The sequence below is a fragment of the Ambystoma mexicanum genome, chromosome 10 (genome assembly GCF_040938575.1).
Source record: "Ambystoma mexicanum isolate Mex_15411 chromosome 10, UKY_AmexF1_1, whole genome shotgun sequence".
NCBI lineage: Eukaryota > Metazoa > Chordata > Amphibia > Caudata > Ambystomatidae > Ambystoma > Ambystoma mexicanum.
The window spans coordinates 1,310,076,711-1,310,103,850 of NC_090932.1; the positions used below are offsets into that span (position 1 = coordinate 1,310,076,711).

General features: G+C 44.7%; 1 protein-coding gene across 1 annotated transcript in view; it reads right to left on the minus strand.

Moving 5' to 3' along the window:
• INPP5J (inositol polyphosphate-5-phosphatase J) overlaps window positions 1-27,140 on the minus strand; it is a 225,956-nt gene that overhangs the window by 69,159 nt on the left and 129,657 nt on the right. The window contains exons 9-10 of the mRNA XM_069619342.1: window positions 9,222-9,432; window positions 6,279-6,416 (exon numbers count right to left, since the gene is read on the minus strand). Of these exons, the coding sequence (XP_069475443.1) occupies window positions 6,279-6,416; window positions 9,222-9,432 (349 nt within the window). The remainder of the gene's footprint in view (window positions 1-6,278; window positions 6,417-9,221; window positions 9,433-27,140) is intronic.

Below are 27,140 nucleotides of genomic sequence, written 5' to 3' on the forward strand. Positions count from 1 at the left end.
GTGATCTTGAAGAACTAAACATGTTTTTCGCCTATTTAAACTCTATACAAGAATGGATACAATTCACGATGCAGGTGGGGGTACCTAAACTACACTACCTAGATGTAGACTTGAAGCTTAAGCATTAAGCATTAAAAATGAACATTTTTCATAAACCTACTGACGTGAATAATTCTATACATTACCAGAGTCAACATCCCAGGCACTTAAAGGATAACCTGTCATACAGCCAATTCCTGAGGCTAAAACATATTGTATGTGATGATAACACACTGGAGGTCGAAAATGAGAGAACGACAACGAAATACACACAGAGGCAATACCCCAGTGAAATAATTGAAACTCTAAAAACCAAAGGTCATTTGATACCACCAGAGGAACTCTTAAAACCTAAGACACAAACAAAAGAGATCCCATTTCTGTATACACTGAAATATTCCAGTCAGAGTCACCATGTGACACATCTCATTAAAAAGAACTGGAGACCAATACAACTCGACACACAGTTACAAAACCTTTTCCCGAAACCTCTACTTATAGCATATAAGAGGGGTAGAAACTTCAAGGACTTACTGATTAAAGCTGAAAAAATCAAATCTAATCCACAGGCCGTTTTACAGAAAAAGAGATGTGGAACATTCACTTGTCTCCATTGCAGCGACTGTAATAACATCATGAAGGGAAATTATGTGAGACACTCTCGAACTGGAGGAGCAAAAATCAAGTTCTGAGATTTTGCTACCTGTGACACTATGTCAGTGATATATGGTCTGAGCTGCCCTTGTGGCATCTTCTATGTAGGACAAACCACCCGAAAGGTCAAAGAGAGATGCAATGAGCATTAAAGGAATATTAGAACAAAGAATGCAAGTTCACCAGTAGCCAAACATTTCACAGAATACCATTATATGGTGGCCCAAATTAGATTTATTGTATTAGAGGTAGTACATAGATCCAATAGAGGCAGGGATTTATCCAAGAAACTGAGCCAGAGAGAACTGTATTGGATTGACAAACTGTACAATTTAAGCCCCAATGGTATGAATGAGGATTTCTACCTAGGTGATTTCTGGTAAATTGCAGATAAAAAATGACATCAGAGGATTGCGTACCATAGAGTAGATCAGGTAGAATCTATCCTTAAATCCTATAATAAACTTTGCTTGAATATCCTATCTACATTTGACACCCGATTGAGCAAACATAATGTTCCAGCATCAAACAGCAGAGTGGGGTATGACAGAATGACCACTGTAAATGTTTAATATATACAAAGAATATAGAATATTATCGATACCCTAATTTTGAATGTTTTATGACCAGCACTGATCAGAAAGTGTATAGATTGTGAGCGGACTCCATCACTACACATCATTTACCTGTAGCTACCTGCTGAGATACTCCACTGGGATACATTTTTCTCATATTTTATCATATGAACTTATGCACGTGGACATCTGCATATGCATCCACTATACCAAACATCATACATATTTTCTTGAATGGTATTCTGCTTTTACTATTATTAGAATGGTGACACCAGAATTTAACGCATCCACCATACCTAACATCATACACAATTTCCTGAAGGGAATTTCACTTTTGCCATTATCACAATGGTGACCCAGTGCTTGATACCATTAGTTAATGCATTGCCGCAGATGTGCTTGTTTACATATGACCTCACCACATCATGATGCTTTCACATAATGACGTGTCTTAAATACTGCCCATCTTTTTTATGGCCTTATGACTGGGAACACAGAGGACGCGATATTGCATGAAGTGAAGAGAACATACTATGGTTACTGTAAGCATGTAAAGGTTTTCTCTCACAAAAACTGCGCCACTAACTCAGTGTTCAACTGATTTATTGTCAATATACTTCCACTCCCGTGGAAAAGCCCAATTGATGACACGTGGTTCGGCACTTCCTGTGCCTTTTTCAAATCAGGGTATTCATTATTTTCAAACTCATACAATGCTTGAGAACAAAAGGTAGACATCAATGTACATTTCATCCATGATAGAGATGAGGGAGTGTTTAAGGGGAGGATTATTAGGATTGGATAAAAACAAATGGCGAACAACAAAGACTCAAAAGAAAACACAGAAAAAACAATAAGTCTTGTGTATATCAGTTACATAAACATATAGCAAAATCTCTCTTTCAAAGGAACATTCCGCCTTTGCAAGTACTGTTCCTCTCAGTACACACACTACTAAGAATACAGTTCGTGAGAAGGTCAACTATTAAAGTATATTACAAAAGTTCCCATTTTTTCACTATAGACATCCACCACCTTCCCCTTCCAATTGTGAAACCTTACAGCCCCACAATCGGCCCCAATGTTCAGTCTGTATCCTTAATAATCTGATAAATACAGCAACAACTAGTTTTATATACCAATAAAATGTTCATGTTTGATCTCTTATTAACAGTTATTCGAAATGTCTTAATCATTTTAGCATGTGCTTGTATTCTTCATGTTCTAGTCTTAATCTGCAAAGATCACGGGTTTTATCCCATCTGTAAAATAGTTATCCTCATCATTTAAAATCCAAATAACTTATTAATGGCATGAGTGACATCACCCCTCGCAGTCATCCTATCCACATATCCCTTGCCTGTATATTGTTCGTTACAGATATATATCTCCATTCCAAAAGTGATTATTAATTAAACATTTTCTCCAATAGTTCTGTCTCCTAAATATGCGTGTGCATAACTGTAACCTCCTCGCTTATACTATGAACTATGTAGGGCGTTACCGTCCATAATCATTAGCAGTGTTACTTAATTAAACTTCAATTCACACTCAATAGCCAAGATATCTTTGCCTCCCTTGAATAGAATGCAGGGGCCGCTAATACAAAAGCAGCCATATGCTCCAATAATTCCTAAAAATATATGTGCTCCGATATTACATTGAATCCACAATATACAATATACTGACAATTATTTAATTCTTACGGGATACCGCCGGAATTAAATAATTGTCTATATATCTGTAAAGAACAATATACAGGCAAGGGATATGTGGATAGGATGACTGCGAGGTGTGGTGTCACTCCTGGCATTAATAAATTATTTGGATTTTAAATGAGGAAGATAACTATTTTACAGGTGGGATAACCATAGAGCATGAAGAATACAAGCACATGCTAAGATGATTATGACATTTCGAATAACTGTTAATAAGAGATCAAACATAAACATTTTATTGCTATATAAAACTTGTTGCTGTATTTATCAGATTATTAAGGATACACACTGAACATTGGGGTCGATCATGGGGCTGTAGTGTGTGTACTGAGAGGAACAGTAGCTACAACGGGGGCATGTGCCTTTGAAAGAGATTTTTCTATATGTTTGTGTAACTGATAAACACGAGACGTATTGTTTTTTTCTGTGTTCTCTTTTGAATCTTTGTTGTCGTTATTTGTGTTTATCCATTCCAATCCTAATAATCCTCCCCTTAACCACTCCCTCATCCCTGTCATGGATGAAATGTACATTGATGTCTACCTTTTTGTTCTCAAGCATTGTATGAGTATTAAAATAATGAATGCTCTGATTTGAAAAAGGCACATGAAGTGCCGAGACATGTGTCATCAATTGGGCTTTTCCACAGGAGTGGAAGTCCATTGACAATAAATGAGTTGAACACTGAGTTGGTGGCGCAGCTTTTGTGAGAGAAAACCTTTACCTAATTTATCAGAGGCGGGGTTCTTGTCCTGAGCTATCTCACATACGCGAGACATAACCGATCAAAGGTTCCAAATAATTGGTTGCTGGGCTCATGTTGATAATAAAACCCCCTTTGACATTCAGTTACTGTAAGCATGTATGCTAGAGGCAATACATTTTTGAGTACTCCGATAAGGAGGAAGACCCTTTAACAGTTAGCCCACATTTTATCTTAGGATGACACTGAAACCACACAAATGCCGCTATAAGCCGCCAGACATAACGGGTTAGAGACAGATGCCACAGAGGTGAGTGCGATTAAGGTCCATCACTCACCCTGTCTCCATACTAGAGGCATTGTTCACCAAGAGCAGTCACGAGATGCAATATCTATACTTTTGTAGGTCCACTGAGTAGAGGACTGCATTGAATACGGCTGGTGATACTATATTTAGAAGACAGACACGATATCATCAATCATTAAGATCTAAACCTCTGGACCTCCACCAGGTGAATGATGAACGATGGGCCATGACAGTTACAATGTAATCAACAAAAATGTTATGAATTTACATTAATATAACTGCTAAGCATACGAAATATGCTGTTCCCTCTATTGTCTTTTATTAAATTCTTTTTTTTAATGCTGTTAAGGCAGAAGGACCTGATATATTGCAAACTAGAGCTCCTGAAGAAGGGACACTAGTCCCGAAACGCACAGGGCATAGATCCAATGGACTTAATTGGATTCCATGAAATTGTTTGTGGTTCATATGAAGATCATTGATTGTGACAATAATTGATTTTTGAAAAATGTATTTAAAAAATTGGATTTTCAATAATAATTTGTTTCACAAAATATTGTTTGCGATTGAATTCCCTACTGAAAACAAGAGTTTACACCCATAAATCTTGATTGATTACTCATTCAAATAAGGAGTGCAGGGGAAGCGAGTGTTCCACAGATTGTGGACACCGGTTTTCTAGATTCTGTATGTTGACAGCCCAGTACCAATATTGAATTATATAAATAATGTATTCTGAATATTGGAGCGCACCTGCATACTATACAGCTCTCACCTCAACTCATCCCTTCTACGTGCACCATTCTTAGCTTTCTTTCTGCATGCCCTTATTTCCTGTCTCTTGTTTACCTCCCAGCCTCCCCTTCATATCTCACTTTACCTCTGCCTGTCAGTATCTCCCGTTGATTGTATACCGTCTAATTCCTACACACTCTTATTTCTCTCCCATGGTGAGACGGGATTCCCATCCACCTTCTTCTAGTATTTTGTGAAGGAAAGTCCATGCGTTTCTGATTTCACAAACCTGAGCGTTGGTGTAGGATGACAGTGGCAGTCGGAAATGAGAGACACTCAGGAGCACAAGGGCGTGAACTGCCAAGTATCACATCCAGGACTAGTCACGCGGTGAGAAGCTGTGCTCTTCTTCCAGAGCAGTAGGCCGACAAAGCAAAGCAGACATGTATCCATCCACATGACCTTAATATTTATTTATTTATTACATTTGCAGAAGCGCACAAAGCCCATGCGCATCTGGGCACTGGTTGCAGGAGATGTAGAGTTCATCAAGGATACAGGGTGGGGAGAAAGTTAGTTATAGAGCCAGGTCTTCAGGTGTTTTCAGAAGGTAAAATAGGATGGTTCTGAAATCCCAGGGATCATACAACAGTCATATGAAATCCCAGACGTCATATGACGGCTCTGACATCTTGAACAAGTTATATGATTGCATTTGCAGGCTCTATGGATTAACACAAGGGTCAGGGTCAGAGATACTGAATTATTGGCGATCATCCTTGCGCAGAGGATCTTAAAGGAGAATGTCGGACACGGGGGTCATCTAGTGAATGATGTCACAAAAGATTTCAAAGCCGAACCATGTACCAAGAAGCCAAGAAACCTCCTGAAATCCTTATTGTTGGAGATGCAGGATCAGTTAAAGAAAACAGGATTTCTTTCCACCAGGATGAGGTCATGTGGCATATGGCAACAACACTGCACACGTGGACATACATAATTCTAGATCAGAGCTGCTCAGAAGATCTCAGACATCTACAAACAGTGTCTGGGGCGTTTCTTGATTTCTTTGATCAATGTGGGCTTGCATGAGAATTCCAAATGCATGAAAATGTAATGTATGTTTTTCTTGAAAGAAGTATAATTGAAAATAAAAACATGATGAACCCTTCACAAACAATAACACGTTGATTGTTCTTCGTGTTTTCACTGTGACACTGGTGACAGAGGTTTAGTGGGCTGTATTTTCTTAAAATCAAGGGTTCTGTCAGTGAATTTGGAAAGGTATAGGAGACTTTGCCTAGCACTCGATTAGGAACAGGCCCCTAAATTCATACCTCTGGAACAGCTAACGTGCAGGCCATCTCAGTCAGCTTGTTATCCTGCACTGAAGATGGCCACTGCCTTGGCCTGCACTGGGTCCTGGTGAAGTGTGACCTACATTTCTGAGTAAAGAATTCAAATCTGATCCGTCTCAGTCGCACATTCTGCATAGTCTGTCTTGCCAAGCCTCCGTGGAGAGGCATTCCACCTAACTACTGTCTTACCTTGTAAAGGCCGATCCAATCCCATGAATTCTTAGCGTAGGTCGATGCCATCTTGAAAACCACAATGGCATCTGAAGCTTTGCACCACTCATCCACCTCCAGTATCTGTACCAGCGGGGTGTCCACCTTGTAGCGAAACTGAAACAGGGAGAAACATTTGCCACATAAAGAGGGGTGATGATGCTTGCTGCACAGCATGCCCGACCCCAGAAAAGCAGAGCACGTGGATACCCAACATTGTGAGATCATTCAACTAAAAAGAGCCACAGTTAAAAGAAACGCCCACTCCGAAACATCAAATTGGCATGCACTGACTTACTCCCCCATAAACTGAAAGTAAGCCAACACTAGTCTATAAGATAACAGATGTATTTTTAGAGTGCAACGTTCAACCCCAGGGGTTATCCTGGTAGTATAGACAAATGGGGCTGATTTACTAAGTTAAATAAGTAGCTTAAGTAAGACTACATTTGCCAAGATTTAAAAAAAAAATAATGAAAGTAGAACTTATACGTTTTACTTACACCATATATATGGTGCTGATTTACTGAGCTCAAAGTGTAAGTAAAACTAAATGTACTAAGCTCAAAGAAAGTAGGGTAAGTAAAATGTATGCCAAAAAAGGACTTAGGTTTCTACTTACACTATTTAATTGGGCTTCGTAAATCAGCCCCAAATGCATATTGTTGCCCTACTTAGTGGTATTCCTTTGATCAACCTCAAAAGGATGAGGGACTGAGTGGACCTGCTGGGGTCCCCACATGTGACCACGAGATCAGACAGATATCCAAGTAATGGATGCATTAGTCTGCTGAGCAAGCTTAACAAAACATTACGACAACACATAAAGACATGGTTAAAGAAAAGAAATAACCCCAAAACCACAGTACCAACTCAGGAGAAACCAGCTTAATGCATAAGCACACCCGTTTGTACTCCCACCAGGCAAAGACCTTCCCCAATGTCAAGAGATCAACCCACAATGGAGAAACCATCTAAAGCACAAAGATTATCAGAATATCAAAGGACTAACCAAAATATAACCCAGCACAGCCCAGAGACAAAGACTAGCACCACACCAAGCACTTACCAATGTAGGAGATATTAGCAAGACACACTAAAACAGGCTTAGCTCTAAGAGACCCACCTCTCACAAGTGAAAACAGCACCACAAGCATATACCAAACCAAACCATGGAGCCCTCCCGCGTAGGAGAAACCTGTCTGACATACAAAGGCGAGCTTAATGCTGCGTCACACCTGCAGAAGAGGAACCCACATATGAAAAACTAGCCCATCAAACAAAGGCCACCCCAACATTGAGGGACACAGACACAGTTGAAAGGAGCACAACTTGTAAGATCATATACAAAACCAAGAGGAAAAAAGACTAGCCAAACATCTAACAAAGCAAAACTAGCCCAATGCCAAGAAACCAGCAGGACAAACAAGGACCAGCCCAACATTCAACTGGACCAAAAATAAATCTCCTCCCAGCATCTGGAGAACAAACAACAAGGGAGACTCCAGCCCAACATATTGTGTGAAGATTCGACCAATGCAAAGAGCCCAATTTGCCTAAACTGCACAGCAAGGAGGAGCAAACCTGCCCAACCCCAAGGTATAAACTCAGAAAGAAACACAGCAACAGAACATGCAAGTCGCTTATCACCAAAGGATTAAGCCCAATATGTGAATGCCTATTGTCCAAGGGAACAACTGACCAATCTACAAAGGAACAACATAGAAACGCAACCATGCTATGGAGAAAAGTCCCTCAGTGTGTAGGTAGCTACCCATCAGGTAGGAACTACCCAATACAAAGATTCAATTACTCCAAAGAGAGCCCAATTCAGACTAATAGCATATGCCTACCATTGAGAAACTAGACCAATATGCAGGTGCAACCCCACCAATAGAAACACATCCATAATATAAACGCTAACCCACATTTGTAAAACCAGCCCTACCTAGTGATGCCAATAAAACAAAAAAACGAGTACATCTTTGCATCAGCAATTAAACCATAAAGAATGTTGCCCAAGCCAACGAAATCTGCTCAACATGCACATGCCAAACTATCAAGAGGAACCACTCTAACCTGCCTGTACCAGCCCACCAAAAAGAAATAAGGTTAAAATGGAGGTGCCAACGCATTAAGAGAAAACTGCTCCAACATGCTTGTGCTAACTCACGAAGAGAAGCCAGCCCAACATGCTGGTAATAACCCACTATGGAGAAATCAGTTCAACCAGTTCAACATGTACTTGCCAACTGGGGAGAAACCAGAATATCAGCACATCAAAGAAAAACAAGCCAGTCTAGCATTTAGATACTGATCAATGCCCAGAAATCATCTCAATATGGGGGTCATTACAAGTTTGTCAGTACGGGAACTACGGTACCAGTAAGCGTGCCAGTAACGTAGTTCCCGGATCAGTAAACTACGAGTTCTGCGGGCGGGTGCCTTCCCGCCCGCTAGGTCTGACCTGGCGGGCGGACCGGCACCCGCGAGCAGTGCATGTCGGATGCACCGGCACCTAAAAGTATGGTGCCGGTGCATCCGGCTTCCCCATTCCCATTGAGCTATGGGGCTCAACTGGGAATGGGGAAGAATGTTTTCCGGCACCCGGGAATGGGCAATTACTGTGAGCCAGAAAAAAAAGGATACCGGCGGCACCCGTGCCTATATTACAGGCATGGATACCGCCAGTATCATAATGAGGCTCTCGAGGCTCCAACTGAATAATGCACCCTCAATGTTTTAAGAACCAAACATCCACTGGCTATCTCTGTAGGGAATTGAAGTCCGTTTTAATCCATTCACAACCACAGAATAATCCTTCCATAATAAAGAACTATACTAGAACCATAGATCATGACTAGCTCAATTATATGATGTGTTGATTGTATTAAGGTACGCTGAATGTATGCTTATACTCACCTTCAACGAGAAAATGGCTGACACAGGTTTATGGTCACTCTCTGTGTACTGCATATGACTGCGATAGCTGAGCAGCTTTACATGAATGCCCTCCACCACCTGTGCCTCAGAATGCTCATTTCCTTTTGTATTCTGGGATAGCTGTGGCGAGGTGGGCGATTTCATTTTCCAGAGGATGCGGTCTGTCCACGCTGGTTTCCTTTTCTTAGCGCTAATAAAGAGGAGGAGACTGCCATTACACTTGCATACGATTTTTTTTTTTAACCTTTGATATACTGTAGTAGCAATTTCCAATACACCATTCATTGACGCCATTTCCTGCTCAGAAGGAAAGTAGGCCTTCAGGGCACACACAAGATGGACTCCCAGTAGGTCACCGATTTCAGTTGCCCCGGGTTCCTAGATAATGCATCTGTCTTGATCTTATATACTGTTAGCCATCTATAACTACACAATTACTATATTGTATGTCTTGTGTTTCTGCCTGTTATGGCTGTTTGGAGCCTGGGGATGCTACGCTCTCTCATTTCGTGGTTGGGTGACAATTACGTGCACATAGCCCTAAACATGTCATATGACTGTGATGATGAAGGCACTTGGGTTCCGGGGTATGGTGTTTGGCCTTTGTCAAAGGCCAGTAGCGACCACCTTTGCGCATGCCTTGCACGGGTGTGAGGCAGAGTGGAGGAGTGCAGGAGTGCACCATGGTGTGGCCAATGACCTCTTGGCAGAGTTTAATGCGTGGCAGAGGCACGAGGTGTGTGGTGTTCCAGGAGGATGACATCCAGGGGTTTATCATTTCAAGACAATGGGCCTCATTATAAGCTTGCCGGTCCGGGAACTACGGTACCTGTAAGCATGCCGGACTGGCAAACTACTAGTTGTGCTCATGGGTTCTTTTCTGCTGCCAAGTTGGACCTGGCGGGCAGAAAGGCACTCGCGAGCACAGCATGTCGGATGCACCGGCACAGTTATAAAAGGTGCCGGTGCATCCAACCTCCCCATTCCCATTCAGCCCACGGGGCCTAAGGGTAATGGAGAGCATCTTTTTTCCGGTGCCGGCAAATGGGCAATTACTGGGTCCAGAAGGGCCGTAATGACCTGGTAATTGGCCATTTGCAGGTGCCGGAAAAAATTGCAAGTTTGGCAGCAGCCTGCCGGTTTTACCGGCAAGGCTACTGCCAAACTTGTAATGAGGCCGAATGTCTTGTGCTCCGGGCACTGGATGAAATGTAGGCTTATAAGTGAGCCTAGCCCCCTACGTCGGTTGTTTGGCCATGGACGGTACTGCTCAGGTTGGACAGTATGCTCCTTTGTGGTTGGGTGAGGTAGAGAGTGTGTGAGAGAGTGGGGGGCTGCTTGTGTGTTTTGTCATATGGGAGCTCAAGACTTAGCTTGATCATGTTTGAAAGTGTTTTCTTGCTAGGGCACCAACATGCACTTTGCAAGTACACCCTCACTCCAAGGGAGAATAGACCACATGCACATTTAGAATGCCTGTGAAGCTTTAAACTATTGTTACAAACAAGTATGTATTTCCTTTAACAGAGTGAACATGCTGTGAATAGGTTTCAAAGCAGTGTCAGTTGATAAAGTAGAAGGGGGAACTAAGATGATTTGGTCGCAAATAGATTTTGAAGAACTGCTTGTCCCACTTAGAAATCGTGTCTTAACTAAATATAAAAACTGCATTTGTTTTGAAAGTGTAGTTAATGGACAGTGCACATAGACAATGAGGCAGATATAAAAAGAACACACACAAAGAAATCGAACTTAATCTTTAGACTTTGCCAACAACATATTCCAGCTTAGAAAACATTTTAATGCTGGCTATTTCCATACTTGTCCATGCTGTCTGCACCAATATATACCAGTATTCCCATTAAAGAACATACTCATGTTTGCTTTGCCCATAATGCCATTATTGATCCTATAAGAAAACATGTCAATACTTACCCTGCTAGTATATGTCAGTAACCCCAATGTAATAAAATACTCCTGTTGGCTTTACCAATAAACAATGTCATGCCACAGTTATGTCCAGACTGGTTGAACAAATGGAGGCTAGTATGGACATGTAATAACACTCATGCTGGCTTTATCTTTGATGCTAGTAAAACACGTCATGCTACAGTAAGAAAATATGCCCAGACTGGCTGCCGCTGCACAGATATAGCACTCTCCCAAATCAGAGGGCCCAGCCTTGCACACATGCAAGCACACACATTCATACAACATACACACTCTTGTTCATGTGAATATTAGATGGCATACATAGACTCATTTGCCTGTGCACCCATATAACATACACTCTCTCATTCACACACACAGTTACGGACAGAAACCCTTGCATGCACGTTTACACACATAATACATACATTGTTTATTCTCACCTGCCTGAAGAACCGGTCTGAACTCTGCCCAGCCTCTCTGTGGCTTGAGCGGAGCACCCAAGAGGGACCAGGAATCAGGGGGAACTTCTTAGTTCCTGCACATGTGCGGTGGAGCCAGAGCACGTCCACCTTTCCTCCCCTGTGCTTCTGTATCTGGGGGGGGTGCAGGCTAAGGAGTGCCCACTATGCATATGTGTCCCACAGTACCCCAGCCTGCATTCCCAATGGAAATTAACAAGGGGGTCCTGGGAGTCCCTCTGCCAGACATTAGTCCTGGTTACGAGAGACTTACCCAGAGCCTTTAGCTCACTATCTTTCACAGAGAAGAAATATCCCAAACATATCAGTCTTTGTCCTGCCCTGGGGCAGTCCAGCACCGAAATGCTAGGCAATTCTCCATTGAACAAGAGTACCAACAGAAACCCCAAACACGTGTTTTGGTCTGATTGGACCTCATCAGTAGGGTGGATCTGTGCCTCTCTAAGAATAGTGAGCAAGGGGTCTACTCTGTATTCCCCTAGTAACTTAGGGTGAGACCCAAACGTGTTTCGGTCTGGTTGGACCTCATCAGTAGGGTGGATCTGTGCCTCTCTGAGAATAGTGAGCAAGGGGTCCACGTCTGGATTCCCCTAGTAACTTAGGGTGAGACCCAAAGTTACTTAAATATGCAAATTAACAAGGGGGGTCCTGGGAGTCCCTCTGCCAGACATTAGTCCTGGTTACGAGAGACTTACCCAGAGTCTTTAGCTCACTCTCTTTCACAGAGAAGAAATATCCCAAACATATCAGTCTTTGTCCTGCCCTGGGGCAGTCCAGCACCGAAAGAGAGGCACAGCTCCTCCCTACTGATGAAGTCCAACCAGACCGAAACACGTGTCTGGGGATGCTGTTGGTACTCTTGTTCAGAGGAGAATTGCCTAGCATTTCGGTGCTGGACTGCCCCAGGGCAGGACAAAGACTGATATGTTTGGGATATTTCTTCTCTGTGGAAAGATAGTGAGCTAAAGACTCTGGGTAAGTCTCTCATAACCAGGACTAATGTCTGGCAGAGAGAGTCCCAGGACCCCACTTGTCAATTTGCATATTCAAGTAGCTTTCGGTCTCACCCTAAGTTACTAGGGGAATCCAGACGTGGACCCCTTGCTCACTATTCTTAGAGAGGCACAGCTCCTCCCTACTGATGAGGTCCAACCAGACCGAAACAGGTGTCTGGGGATGCTGTTGGTACTCTTGTTCAGGGAGAATTGCCTAGCATTTCGGTGCTGGACTGCCCCAGGGCAGGACAAAGACTGATATGTTTGGGATATTTCTTCTCCATGAAAGATAGTGAGCTAAAGACTTGGGGTAAGTCTCTCATAACCAGGACTAATGTCTGGCAGAGAGACTCCCAGGACCCCCCTGTCAATTTGCATATTCAAGTAGCTTTGGGTCTCACCCTAAGTTACTAGGGGAATCCAGACGTGACCCCTTGCTCACTATTCTTAGAGAGACACAGCTCCTCCCTACTGATGAGGTCCAACCAGACCGAAACACGTGTCTGGGGATGCTGTTGGTACTCTTGTTCAGAGGAGAATTGCTTAGCATTTCGGTGCTGGACTGCCCCAGGGCAGGACAAAGACTGATATGTTTGGGATATTTCTTCTCTGTGAAAGATAGTGAGCTAAAGACTCTGGGTAAGTCTCTCATAACCAGGACTAATGTCTGGCAGAGAGACTCCCAGGACCCCACTTGTCAATTTGCATATTCAAGTAGCTTTGGGTCTCACCCTAAGTTACTAGGGGAATCCAGACGTGGACCCCTTGCTCACTATTCTTAGAGAGGCACAGCTCCTCCCTACTGATGAGGTCCAACCAGACTGAAACACGTGTCTGGGGATGCTGTTGGTACTCTTGTTCAGAGAAGAATTGCCTAGCATTTCGGTGCTGGACTGCCCCAGGGCAGGACAAAGACTGATATGTTTGGGATATTTCTTCTCTGTGAAAGATAGTGAGCTAAAGACTCTGGGTAAGTCTCTCATACCCAGGACTAATGTCTGGCAGAGCTACTCCCAGGACCCCACTTGTCAATTTGCATTCCCAATGGGACATGCAGGACTGGAGAAGCAAAACACCCCCAGTCCTGCATTGCCTACTGGGCATGCATGCTGGGGTACTGTCAAAGGGAAACAATGTTTCCTTGTACAGTTAAAGCAAGCCCAGGAGCGTTCCCTCGGCTGCTTGTTGCAGCTGAGGGGGGGCTCAGTGTTTCCATTGGATTGGCTTGGCTAGTCCAAAATAGGTAGCAGATTGGTGCCCCATCACCCATAATGGACAAGCCTCTCCTGGAGCTTGGTTTGCACACATACATTTGCATTATGGAGCAAGTGCATTTCTCGTGTTCCATAATGCAAATGTAGACTTTGCCTTTCGAACAATCAACAATGCTTAGATTATTTGCAAGTAAAACGCGTTGGGTGGTTGGCCCCACTGCCTTTCACAATACTGTGCAAGTCACATGAAACGCCCATGCCCTAATTCAAGTGCACCCTGTCAAAGGCATTAGGGCACTGCCATGGCGTCAGGCTCTTCATTTTCCCCAGTGGGCTATCAAAAATGTGTCCTGATGAGGAAAATTAAGGGTTCTTTCCCCCTTTTCCCCCAAACCTGGGGCAGCGCCAGAATGCTGACATCTCTCCTGTCCAGGGAGAGGGAGTGGCGAAGGGAGGATTCTGACTCCAGGTAAATTGCTTTCTGCCAGCGCCTGCAGAGTGGACATCTCTCAGAGAAGGAGTGTTAAAAATGTGTTTCTCTTAGTGTGTAAACGTAGTGTGTCCATGATTTTGTTAATAATTGTATGCAAGTGTATGTGTGTGTATATTTTGTTTGACTATGGATGCAAGAGTGTAGCTTCCAATTTTTCAGATGTCATTCGATATGGTATGTGTGTGCTGCAGGTGGTGACACGTACAGATGGGGGGTGTGAAGGACACTGGAAAGGAAGGTGGGAGGAAGGCAGCAGGGTGAAGCCATTGGTCGAAGTGGGAGGGAGCAGTGCTTCTGAACTTCTTTAAAATAGGTTTAACTGTTCTTCTACTTTTATTTTCAAAAGAAACTGTTTCAGAATGGCTTCGTTTTAAAATAAAAGTGTAGGAAGAAGTTGAAACTTGCACTTCAGTGTTCCCTAAACAGCAGACGCATTTGTTTAGGGGTTTCTATGGCATGTGGGAGGGGGCGTGGCGATGGGGTTTGTGTGGAGCGGGGCCAGGCGGGCAGGGAACATAGTTCCACTGCTTCATTTCGTACACTTCGAGCGCTGGCTGTCTTTGGCATGATTGTTTTTGATCTATGCGAGACAAACAGCCTCGACACTAGCTGGATGCCACTCGTTAAAATTACAAATGATATTCATAGAGAGGCTCATGAATCCAAATGTAACCAATTACAAACAATGACACATTGTGAAGTGTGATATAAAGACAGATTTATTTAATAGTCATTTGCCATAGTAGCCAATTGCTTTGATATCATTAGATATGCATGTGTGTGCTCATGTGTGCGTGAATGGTTGTTGTATGGGGATAGAGAGGAATATTTTTACTGCCATTATAGGCAAAACTAACATGAGTGTTTTACTTCTTATGTGAGGATAGTGGCCAACATTGGTGCAGCCAGTATTGACAGGTTTTCTTAAAGTAGCATGGCAATATTTATTTCTACTAAACAAGTGGGACCCGGATCAATGTCCCCCTCTACCGGGATTCAACTCACCAAAATATATCACCTAAAGGCGACACTTTGTTGTCAATGCGGCCTACTATTACTCTGTCATCATTCTGATAAGACTCAATCTCAACATACCATTTATTCAGGAGCAGCCTCGCCTTTCCTGCTAAAATAAACATTTTATTAATTGATAAAATCATTAACAATACACATAGTAATGTACAACTCTAGAAAGGGCGAAGACACACCCCTTGCAATGGAACTAAATGATTAAAGCAGAAGCTTGCTGATGGGGTTAGTAAGTAAGCTACTATTAGATTTGTATTTCTCTCATTTGTTCTTTAGCACAATTTAACTTACAGCACAAAGCATTGGTCTTGTCTGTAGTTGCCTTTTATACTCATTTAGTTTGCCAATTTGTGGACACGCTATTCAGTAACAAGGCGAGGGGTGAGATGAGCGTCCCTCCCTGAGCGTGTCTTTGAATGGGAGAATCCATAAAATCCAGAGTCGAGAGCCTGATATTGGCAGGTTCTAAATGAACTCGGAGGAGAAAATATTAAGAGAATGATATATTCAAGTGTCCTACTTAAATGGGAGACTGAAACAAACGTAATATTTCGGGAAACAGCATTAATTGCAACTGAAGGGAGTACACTGTCAGGTCCTGTGAGCTTTGAAAAAAAAACAGAACTCAATATGGCTTTTCGAATCCACTTTCAGAAGTAGTGTTGATGTACAATGAACCGAAGCAACATAGTTTGTTGTGTCCTGATGAAGGCCTAAATACAGAATGACAGGGGCACCCCATGAAGAGAGTAGACCCTGAAGCTATTGGCCAAAACACGCTAGTGTCGAAAAGTTTTGTTCTACAAAATTACATTGCATAACTAATTCAATGTGGTCTGAGACGAAAAACACAGAGGCCATCATCATGTTGGGTTTCCCGTGTGTCCCACCAAGGTTTGGCTAAATAGACAATTCACGTGACTGTGTGTTATTTGAATGGCCAGACTTTATGAGTATAAAAGACAATTACAGTCGAGACCAATGCTTTGTTTTGTAGGTGAAATTATGCTAAAGAACGAATTAGAGAAATTTGAGTCTAATAGTAGCTCACTTACTAACCCCATCACCTAGCTTCTGCTTTAATCATTTAGTTTCCTAGCAAGAGGTGTATCTACACCCTTTCTAGAGTCGTACATTTCTATGTGCATTTTTAATGGTATTATCAATTAATACAATTTATATTTTTGTATGAAAGGCTAGTCTGCTCCTGAATAAATGGTATTTTGATATTGAGAATGTTCTGTATGGAGGCAGAGTAATAGTAGGCCGCACTGAGAATGACGTGTCTCCTTTAATTGCTATGTTTTGGGGTTTATTTATTTCTGGCATGATGGGCATAACCAACATGGTCAGTGTTCTTACATGGGGATAGTAGCCTACATTGGCAGACCCAGCATAGACATGTGTTTACACTGGCAGGGTATTATTTTATAGCAATATGGGGAAAGTCAAATTGGAGAGTGTTCTTATGTGGGAATACTAATCCACATTTGTGTACTAAGCATGAACATATTTTCTAAAAGGCATGGCATTTTTAATGGCATTATGGGCAAGCCAACATGAGTGTTGCTATGTACTGATACTGGCCTATATTAGTGCAGCCAGTATGGGCATGTTTTCGCGCAGTGGCATGACATGATATATTACTGGTATCATGGGCAAAGCCAGCATAATGAGTGTTACTAAGTGGGGATACTTGCAGTATATTGGCATTTACTGCATGGACATGTTTTCCTACAGTATCATTACTAGCATTATGAGCAAAGCCAACATGAGTGTTGCTACGTAGTGATACTGGCCTATATTAGTGCAGTTAGCATGGGCATGTTTTTGTACAGAGGCATGATGACATGATTTATTACTGGTATCATGGGCAAAACCAACATAATGAGTGTTCCTATGGGGGATACTTGCTGTATATTAGCATATATCAAATGGACATGTTTTCTTACAGAATCATTACTAGCATTACGGGCAAACCCAGCATGATAAATGTCTTATTTGTGGATTTAAGCCTATATTGGCACAGTCAGCTTGAACATGGCTTCTCACAGTGGCATTACATTTTTAGCAGCATTATGGGCAGTGGCCTATATTGGTGCAGCTAGTATGGAGATGGAGATGTTTTTCTTAGTGGCATGTTGGCGGCATTTCTTACTGGCATCATGGCTAAAGCCAACTTGATGAGTGTTTTTAAGTGGCCATGTATTGGCAGCGACAGGATGGACATGTTTTCTCACAGTTTGATTACTAGCATTATTGCAAAAGCAAACTGGAGAATGTTCTTTTGTGGGGTTGATTGCATATATTGTCTCAGCCAGCAGGAACATGTTTGTAGACGGCCAGAATTAACATGTTTTTACACTGCCAGAATACTGGCATGTACTGTGGGCAAATGTATTATGGAAATGTGTTGAAACATGTTATGTTGATGTATACCGTGCACAGCTACCACCAAGGGGCAGTCTCCAGGGGTTCGTATGGCCCTGCAAGAGAGGGGGGCGGAGAGGTTATTGAAGATATGGTGAGAGCATAGGTTCAGAACCAGGAGGAACTGCCATCTGTGAGAGTAGTTTTGCATGTAGGATTTTGTGCGGGATGCCTCATGTGTTTTGACCGTATGGGTAACATTCAGTGCCTCTCTGTGTGGTAGTGTTTTGTGTTGGTGTTAGTGTGTTGTGTGGGGTTGTAGTGGGTTTGGTTGTGCGCACTGGTTAGTGAGTGTCCATAAGGGATCCAGAGTCATGGGTGGTCGTAGCTGTAAGATTATCTGGTGTCTTGGTGTGTAATTGCGTTGTTCATGGTTTTATGGACTATGTGGGTGGTTTACTCTAGGTGTGCTTCAGCAACTAAAGATGCTGTGTGTGAACATAGAATTGATTCTTGGTTTGTTTATGTGTAGTGTGTCTAGTCGAAGGTCTGGTATGGTGTCAGTTATGTTGGAGGAGCAGGAAGGGGAGAATGGGTAAGTAAGTCGGTCGGTTTGACTCTGACGCAGCTCTTTGGTTGCTGCTTGACGGTGTCTAGCCCAGTTCTTGGTTGTGGTCCTTTGACCCATCTCGCCTTCACTCTAGTTATTTGTCTGTGGTATTATTGTTGCTGGTGTCCTTCGATGTTGTCATTGTTGAATAGCAAGGTTTTGAGCCATTTCCTGAAGATGATGTGGTCTTCTGTGGTTCTAATTTCTTTGGGCATGGTGTTCCAGATGTTCGCGTGTAGAGTGAGAACGCTGTTTCAACATATTTTCTTTTTTGTAGTATTTTGCCTCTATTTGAAGGCCAGCTAATCTTGTTTTAGAGGAATTCAAATCCTTGTCTGTACAAGGCTTTGTGGGCGATGCAGAGTGCTTTGAATTTGATGCACTTTTTTACTGGTAACCAGTGTAGGCTTTTCAGTGCTGGAGTGATGTGGTCTCTTCTGTTTAGTCTTAATAGGATACTGGCTGCAGTATTTTGCACCCATTGGATTTTCTTGGTGCCAACTTGTGACCAGTCGAGTATTCCGTTTGGTTCGACGTATTGAAGAAAGACTTTGTAAACGTTGTTTTCCAGGATCTTTGCTGGGTAGGGCAGGTTGGACATGTTCCAGCGCCCTGTTGGTGATCTAGCATCCACAGGATTGTTCTCATGTGTTTATTCTACAAAACTGACTGCAATACTGCAAACTGTGGGGCCTTTTTCAATTTTTTCCCGAAAATGTGCTGCACAAGGTAACATTTTATCCCATTATTTTAAAACATCTATGCCTTGACCGTTCATGGTTGGTAGGGGCTCCCTTGCTATGCTTAATCACTTGCATGCATTCATGCCCAGACGTTGGTCGCGGGCCGGGCCTGCTGGGCCTACAGATCCAAGCTACACCTCATTGATGTTGCCCAATGAGGATGAAACATATCTGGGGTTTCTTGTGGTCTCATGCAGAACGGATGTGACCAACCAGTTGGGGCTGCACTGCCCCTTTTGGGGTCAGACCAAGCATGATTTGCAAATGGTCCTTCCTGTTTTTGTAATGGCTTGGCAGGCAAAGAATGATGGTCTGGAGGGTTGCCCAGAGCGATGCTAATGGATACGATTAAATCTCAACCTTCCAGCCATCACCTCCTTTGTTTTGCTTCTGGTGTTCATATGTTTTACATACAATACCTGGGCGATATTATGGATATCGCTGCTTCAATTTACCACAATCTCCCTGTGACTCATCTTAGACTTTTCTGCTATTTTCTATTTCCCATGTAAGACTCAGTAGCTCACTTGGAGCTGCAGTTATTCCAAGAGACCTCATAAATCCCACCTTTTCAAATAGATGGGGTACTTTCACATCAAGACAAAAGTCCCCCCACCCCATCCTCCTCATGTCGACTCTCCCACAGCTCGCATTGGTGAAGTCACCCTTATTGAGAGGGCCTGCCGGTATGACTCATTGAGGGTCAATTTAACTTCCTCTTTCCTATTCGCTCTCTCCCACTGTTGGTTCCCAGTTTTCACCTTCTTACCTCGTCGATTGTTGGTACTGTCACTTCGGACAGTTGGCCTGGCATTACCAGATTATATCTCTGAGATTTGCACGGGGCGTCTAAAAAAGCCACCTGACAATCTGGCCTTGTACTTAAAGGGCATGCCTTCAGCACATCTCAGGCCAATCTGGCAGCCATGATTTCACTAAATCTAGCACCTCCCACCAATGTACTAAAAAACTGCTGTCACTGGAATGCTTTAGTTGCCATGAGAGGTCATAGTTTTCCTTTATCAATTCCCACTCCACCCCCTCATCCCTAAGACCATTGCAGTGGTAATTGGCACCATATAACGGCTCAATAACGTCACAGAACAGGATAAGACATTCTTGTAAACATGAATTACTCCCAATCCCCCCTGCCCTGTACATTACTCTCTGCAAGATGATGGGCCTCATTACGAGCATGGCGGTAGCCGTGCCTGTATGGCAGGCACGGCTACCGCCATGCTCGCTACCGGCACCGACTCTCGCGATTGGGCAATAACCGCCAATTACGAGATGAAAGGGCTGGTAATTGTCCATTTGCGGGGGGTGGTATTGCTAGGCTCCCGATCCCCATAGGGCAGAATGGGGGTGGGGAGCATGGCTGGGCCGGCTCCGTTGATAACGGTGCCGTCGCAATTACGAGTTATGCTCACGGGTGCCGCACAGCCCGCCAGGTAAGACCTGGCGGGCTGTCAGTAACCTGTGAGCAGAACTCGTAATTGCGACAGGACGGTATGAACGGTGCCGGTGCCTTACAGGCACCGTTCATACCGTCACCACCAGGGTCATAATGAGGCCCAATATATCAATGTTCCTACACAGTGCTCTCAGGCAGACTCATCTGCTCCAATGGTAGACACCCCATATATGAAATGATCTTCTAGATGTGTTTAATAAGTACTCTCTGACCCTTTAGTCTAACCCTCTCTTTGACATATGAGACAATATACCTGAACAAAGCTCTCTTCTTAAAACTTTGTCGGCCCTCTGAGTCGAGTAATAGTCTGATGCTTTCTGCACATAACTTTCTAATGTATGAGAGAAATCTGTACAATGTTTTCAAAAATATTCTCTCAACTTTATACAGTTCAGTCCATCTCAGTGTATCTGCCTTCACCACACAGGACTCGTTCAATACCCACTCGGGTTCACAATCTGCATTTTCATTAGAACCCAGGCCCACACTGGCTGCCCATAGCATCTCTATTGAATCACTGTCCACCCTATCTCTTAAAGGCTAAAGAAAAGAGGGGGCTAGGTGCCTTCTTTTTTGTAAAAGAGGGGCTTGACTCAAAAAGGCGTTAATTACAGGGAGAAGAGAGTCATAAGCTACCCCTATTTTACCATGTTAACTACGGTAGGTTTCCAAAGGGCAGGAGGCTAGTTTGTAATTGCTAGCTGTCGAAAGTCACACAAAAAAAATAAATATAAGAATTGAAAGAAATTTTGGTTTATTCAGACATACATATAGAGTATAGAATTCATAGTAAAGACCACTATGACATACTACCAATCTGACTGTAGTATTTGAAATCCACAATATATGTTACTAACCCTCACCTACCAAACTGTGATGTAACAACAGTTTTGCACTTATTAGTATTTCCATTTTTCATGCGCTCGTTACAAGCCAAAATAGGCTTGCATGTGATCTTTCATTTTAAACAGTTTTTTCTTTACTATGAATTCTATACTCTATATGTATGTCTGAATAAACCAACATTTCTTTCAATTCTTATATATTTTTTTGTGACTTTCGACAGCTAGCAATTACAAACTCGCCTCCTGCCCTTTGGAAACCTACCGTAGTTAACATGGTAAAATAGGGGTAGCTTATGACTCTCTCTTCTCCCTCTATCTCTTAAAGGTACATGACTGCCAGACACACTTTGACATCTCGGATGCACTTTTTTAAGTCTATAAATTAAAACAAAAATCATTATTAGACACAACCCGTATGTAACCCCCCTGTGGTGGGGAGAAATAAAATAAACACGGATACCCTGTGCATGAAGTTCCTGGAATGGAAAAAAAATTGGCGTAAAGGACAAAAAGACGCGCAAGGGTTACTTTACTCTTGTCAAAAGAAAAAACATTGCAGGGGCAATCGGAGCACCGTGCATCAAAGCAAAAAAACCTCTAAGGGTTTAAAGACACTCCGCTCCGTCACGACCACCACCACTGCGCAGGCCTTCAAGCTGGCTCTCCCCTGACAAGCAGGGGAGCGCCCGTGAGCAATGGCACCCCCAGGTGGCCCATATACCGCTGCGGCCCAGCATTCTAATTACTGGTGCTCCCCACAGCAGGGAATGCCCAACATTGTTCAGCCCTCCCGGGCCGCATAATTTAAAAAAAGGGGCTGTCTCCTTAGACACACCTGGATTCCCTGGGCCACACCTGGCAGGCACCGCCCAAGTGGAGTAGTTGTGTCCCCCTTCCCCCCAATGCAGCAGACAACACCCCGCTGAAGCTGACATACGCTGCCCGGCCAACTTAAAATAAGGGACTCCTACTATGCTTCTGCTACCAGCTGGACTGCTCCTAGCATGAGCAGCCCAGCCATATACAAGGCTTTGGTGAACCCCAAAACATTGCTGCTGCTGCTTACTGCCTGTAAATCAGAACTGCTTGCCAGAGAGTGTCAAGATCAAGAAGAACATCAAGAAAGAGCAGCAGGGGGGACAAAGGGGGTGCAGAGATGCGCTAGCTTCTCTGCTCAGCTCCGTCTTTGCTGGGTGAAAAGGGGTCCTGAGTCCCCCCCTGAAACCCACCATGCTGTGGCTTTGATGTCCCCCCCACCTGCGGAATGCCTAACCCCTAAAATCCCGTGTGCTGTGGCTTTGATGTCCCTCCCAATTGCAGAACACCTGAGGTGTAGCTGGGCGAAGTTTCGGGCTTCCAGCCTGTCCTACATCGGAGTGAGGCTCATGGAAGGACCGGGGAAGACTGTTTCCCCAATCCAGAAGCTGACTCCACAGAGACTGTGCGCGAGGCCGGAGTTCGGCCTGCCAGTGGCGAGGGGGTAGCGCCCTCCCAGAGGGCCGACGGAGGTGAACGCTTGTTCCGACCCATGGGATTCCAATCATCCCGGCATGAGCTTTCCCTCCCTACACTGCCAGATGAGGTGCCCGGAGAAGAACATTGCCTGCAGGACGAGACGGTGAGCGGCGAGCATGGGGCACACAAGGCCTCCAGCCGAACTTACTGTAGTGGATTGGGTCAGCGAGGGAGGGCCCTGGCGGCTGCCTCTCTGGTGGACGATGCCACTGCCAGGGTCCAGGAAGGGCTATACTGGAAGAGCTGAGCCAGGCTGAGCATCTGGGCCGCGCCGCACCAGCGAGATCGGGGGCCCCCTACTCTCTGTACAGTGAGGTGCGCTGAATCTGAGGAAGCTCCCGGAAGGCCCCTGCATGGACAGAGGAGGGGGTCTGCAGGAGTATCCCACGGCTGTCTGGGTGGAAGGGTGGTAGGGGGTCTTCACAGTTGCAGCACTTTCTGGTTGGTGGAAGAGCAGCCTCCCCTAGCCCCTTCCACGTGGAGGAGTGGATCAGGACCCTCATTTGAGAACCCAGGGGCCCCGCTGGGCCCTCTGTGGTGCAGTGCAGCATTCCTTAGATGTGTTGGAGGCTCCATACTGTGCCTGGGGGCAGGTTATTCGACCAGACGGCCCCAGGCCTCTTCTGTGGTGGTGGTTGAATGGATTGGGGGGATCTCCCCCTGTTAAGCTAAGGTGCGGACTGCTGCAAGACTGTCTTATCATGTGCTTTCAATGCTGTTTTGCAAGACCATCTGGACATCTGTACTTACTTCTCATTATCACGTCTGTGGCTGCAGGACAAGCCCTTTGGGGGTAGTTTAGGCGTCATTTGGAACTGTGACCCACAAGGTCCTATGGCAATCTTGTCCACCCACACCTGGGAGGGTGGGGTTGGGACCCATCTCTCCCATCCAGCCCGTTGAAGCAAATTAACACCCATGCTTTGAGAACCCGAAGCACTGTTAGCTGGGATGGGGCGGCCTGGGGGCTGTCTCTTGAGGCATTGGGGAATTAGCAGGTGGAGAGGTCTCTGCAGTGCTAGGTATCCCACCTGAACCCATGGGTATCCCCAAGGTGGTGGCCCAAATTCCCCACTTGGTCAAGAAACCCTACGGATCAGCGGTGCATACGGACTGACTTAGGTCCTAGCTGGTGCCTCATTGCTCCTGGAGACGGAACCTGTAGGTCTACGCCAAGGAGACCTTGGTGACAAAGGAGCAGTGTCTGGAGGGTGCTACCTCACGTGTTAGGGTTGGATACTAATACGGCTCCGATGGGGTCCCCATCGGACTGGGCTTGCAATTCTTGAGCGGGCTCGGCCATCTGCTGTGCGTGCCTCCCTTGCTGCTGGTTGTCTTCCCCAATCAGATGGAAGAATGCTTTACAGGGATATCGATTTGCCGAGACCTCTGCGGAGCATGAAACACCGGCTTCATTAGCCATGGCGGAATCTTTAGAGGATACAATGTCAACAAAGAGAGACATAGCAACCTTGCTTGAAGAAATTAGGGGAATCAGGCCAGATATTGGCAACAGACTAGACAAGCTGGACATCAGGGTGGACACAATGGAGGATAGGATACAGGGACTGGAGTCCAACCAGTCCTTCATCGACATCTTGGAAGCGCAGATTGACACTAAACTGTTGGCCCTGGAGAAGAGGGACGAGAAGAGAGCTCTCAAGATGTTGGGAAAGGAGGAACAATCTTCATTTTTTTGCATTGCCTGAGGTGGAAGGTGTGACAGAACGGGACATTGCCTATGCAGTCAAATACATGGTTCAGTCGCTGTTTGGAAACAATGCGCCAAAGGAGCCGACCATAGACAGGGTACATAGAGCTGGGGGAAGAGCTCAGTGAGGGCTGTGCTCAGTCCTGGTCCGGTTCCACTATTATGCTGAGAAAGCTAACATTTTACAAGAGGCCAAGAAATCTGCATCCATCACCTACAACAACGCAACAATCACAATTTTTCAGGACCCCTCATCTTTTACTCTTGCTAGAAGGTGAATGTTTTTCCTGTTGATGCAGTGGCTCAGAGAGAAGGGGATACGCTACCGCTGGCTCATCTCCTTTTCGCTCTTATTTGAGAATGAGGACCAGCAATTCCGTCTGGTTTCAGAGGATGAGCGATTGGGGACCTTGTGGAGCCACAAGGGGGCCAGAGTTCTGAACCTGGAGAGGGCTTGGTGGGTGAGGGAGGTCAGGAAGGGGGCTTCTAGGGACAGGAGGAAGATCCCAGGCTTGAGTAAAATTAAAGAAACTGAACACCCCCCCCCCACCGTCCATGGATCTTGCAGTAAATGTGACTTCGACGGATGTTGTGGGTTATCTACGTTTTTGTACATTTCTTTTGTGGGGATATGCAGAAGGTACCCGGGAGGTGGTTCCTTAAGAGTTTTGTAGTTAGGTTGAGTTTTTGATGGGATTAGGGGTAGGTGGGGGGGGGAATTTGGGGTTTGTTTTTGGAGGTGTCGGTGGGACGGTGAGGAGAGGGTGAGGAAATGGAGGGGTTTGGACGGGGTCAGAGGAAAGGCTCAGGAAATGAGGTTGGGTGGGGATGTAGCCCTGGGTAGACGGGCTGGTTGGTGGTTCGCTTGGGTGCCAGAGAAGGCTGACAATCCTGACTGGACACCAGCGGTGGGGGGAGAGGGGAGGGTGTTGGGGGAGTTACCGGGCAGAGGGATTTTCGTTTAGGGAGGGCTACCAAGAGGGTTTTGAGCAATTTTACAGTACTGTTTGATAATAGAGGGGATGTTAGCATGCATAGGGCTGCTTCTGATGGGTCCTCAAGGCTGGGAAATAGCAGGGCTATATCAGGTGAGATCTTGCCTCCTGTGCTGGCTAGTTCATTGTCCCTATGGGCGATTGGATCCCTAAATGCAAGAGGTATTAATTCCCAAATGTAGAGGTCTTTGCTGCTTTGTGAGTATTCCTGTTGTAATCTAGATGTTTTATTCCTGCAGGAGATACACTTGGTCAAAGGGAGGGAGCCCAGTCTTAGTTTCACAAGGATAGAGGAGGTTTACCACACCTCATATATGGCAAAAAATGAGGGGTGGCAGTTATCCTGTCCAAACGGTTGGCCTTTAGGGTGGTGTGAGAAACCAGAAGGTTTCTCACCCATTAGTCCCCAGGGATCTGTTATCTAGGTGGCCAAGTCACAGCCATTGATTTTGGATCCAGTTCCTGGGGTTGGACCAGTGCAGGAGGATCACCTGGATAAGGGGGTCTTCAGGGAGTGAGACACTGGATGGTGAGATGAAGTATCCTCTTCCCTGTAACACCTTTACCCCATCCTACCAGGTAGGATATTTAGGAACTCCTCCCTTTTGTACAACATGAACACTTTCTCACTGACAGCCTGCTCTAGTGGAAAACAGACTAATACCCAATCAATTAACCTGACATGTCCCAATACTATGGTCAGGCGAGGTCAGGCAATTATCGACAATCACTCACACCTGGCTTCCATTACACTTCCCCATACGGATAAAAGGCGGAGCACGAGAGCACACTCTGAGCGAGACATAGCACATGAGGAAACAGCAGTTTCCAGAGCAAGAGGGGAAAGACGGCAAAACTGAAGGGGACCTCAAATTCCCTCGCCCTTTTCGACAAAGAACCATTACTTTCCAGAGACCTCGAGAATAGAAAGCGTAACACCAGGAAACAAGGCTGAAGAATCCTGCATTGGGGGTCGGAGATACCCGGGGCCCTCCCGCATCAGTAATCAAGGCGGGGAGAATCATCAGTCGCCATGGTACCATCTGTGGTACCATCCTTGGTTCCAAGAACAAAGCAGCATCAGTGAAAGCAACACCGCCGGTGAGTTGGGGAGACTGATACAAGACTGGTCTGTGTTGAAGCCAAAGTTTCAAGCAGCAACATTGTATGGTGAGCGCTGGAACCAACATTGTTAAAACGCATGCGATAAGAGACGCTATTGATGTTAAACTACTGATGAGTGATTGAACTTTAAAGCAAGCTACAATACCATTGACGGAGTGGTCCGGCCCGCGTGGTTGCTCAATCGAAGGTCTCTGTAAGGTATCCAGCTGAGAAGTAATAACAATAGAGACATTTGGACCATGCCCGGCAGAGGGAGACCAATTGAAAGAGAAAAAATAAATGTGAATCGAACTGGTCCTGGGACGGGTGAAGCAAAATCCTGCGCACAGTCAAAAGTCATTGATTTTGATGAAATAGAGTAAGTACGT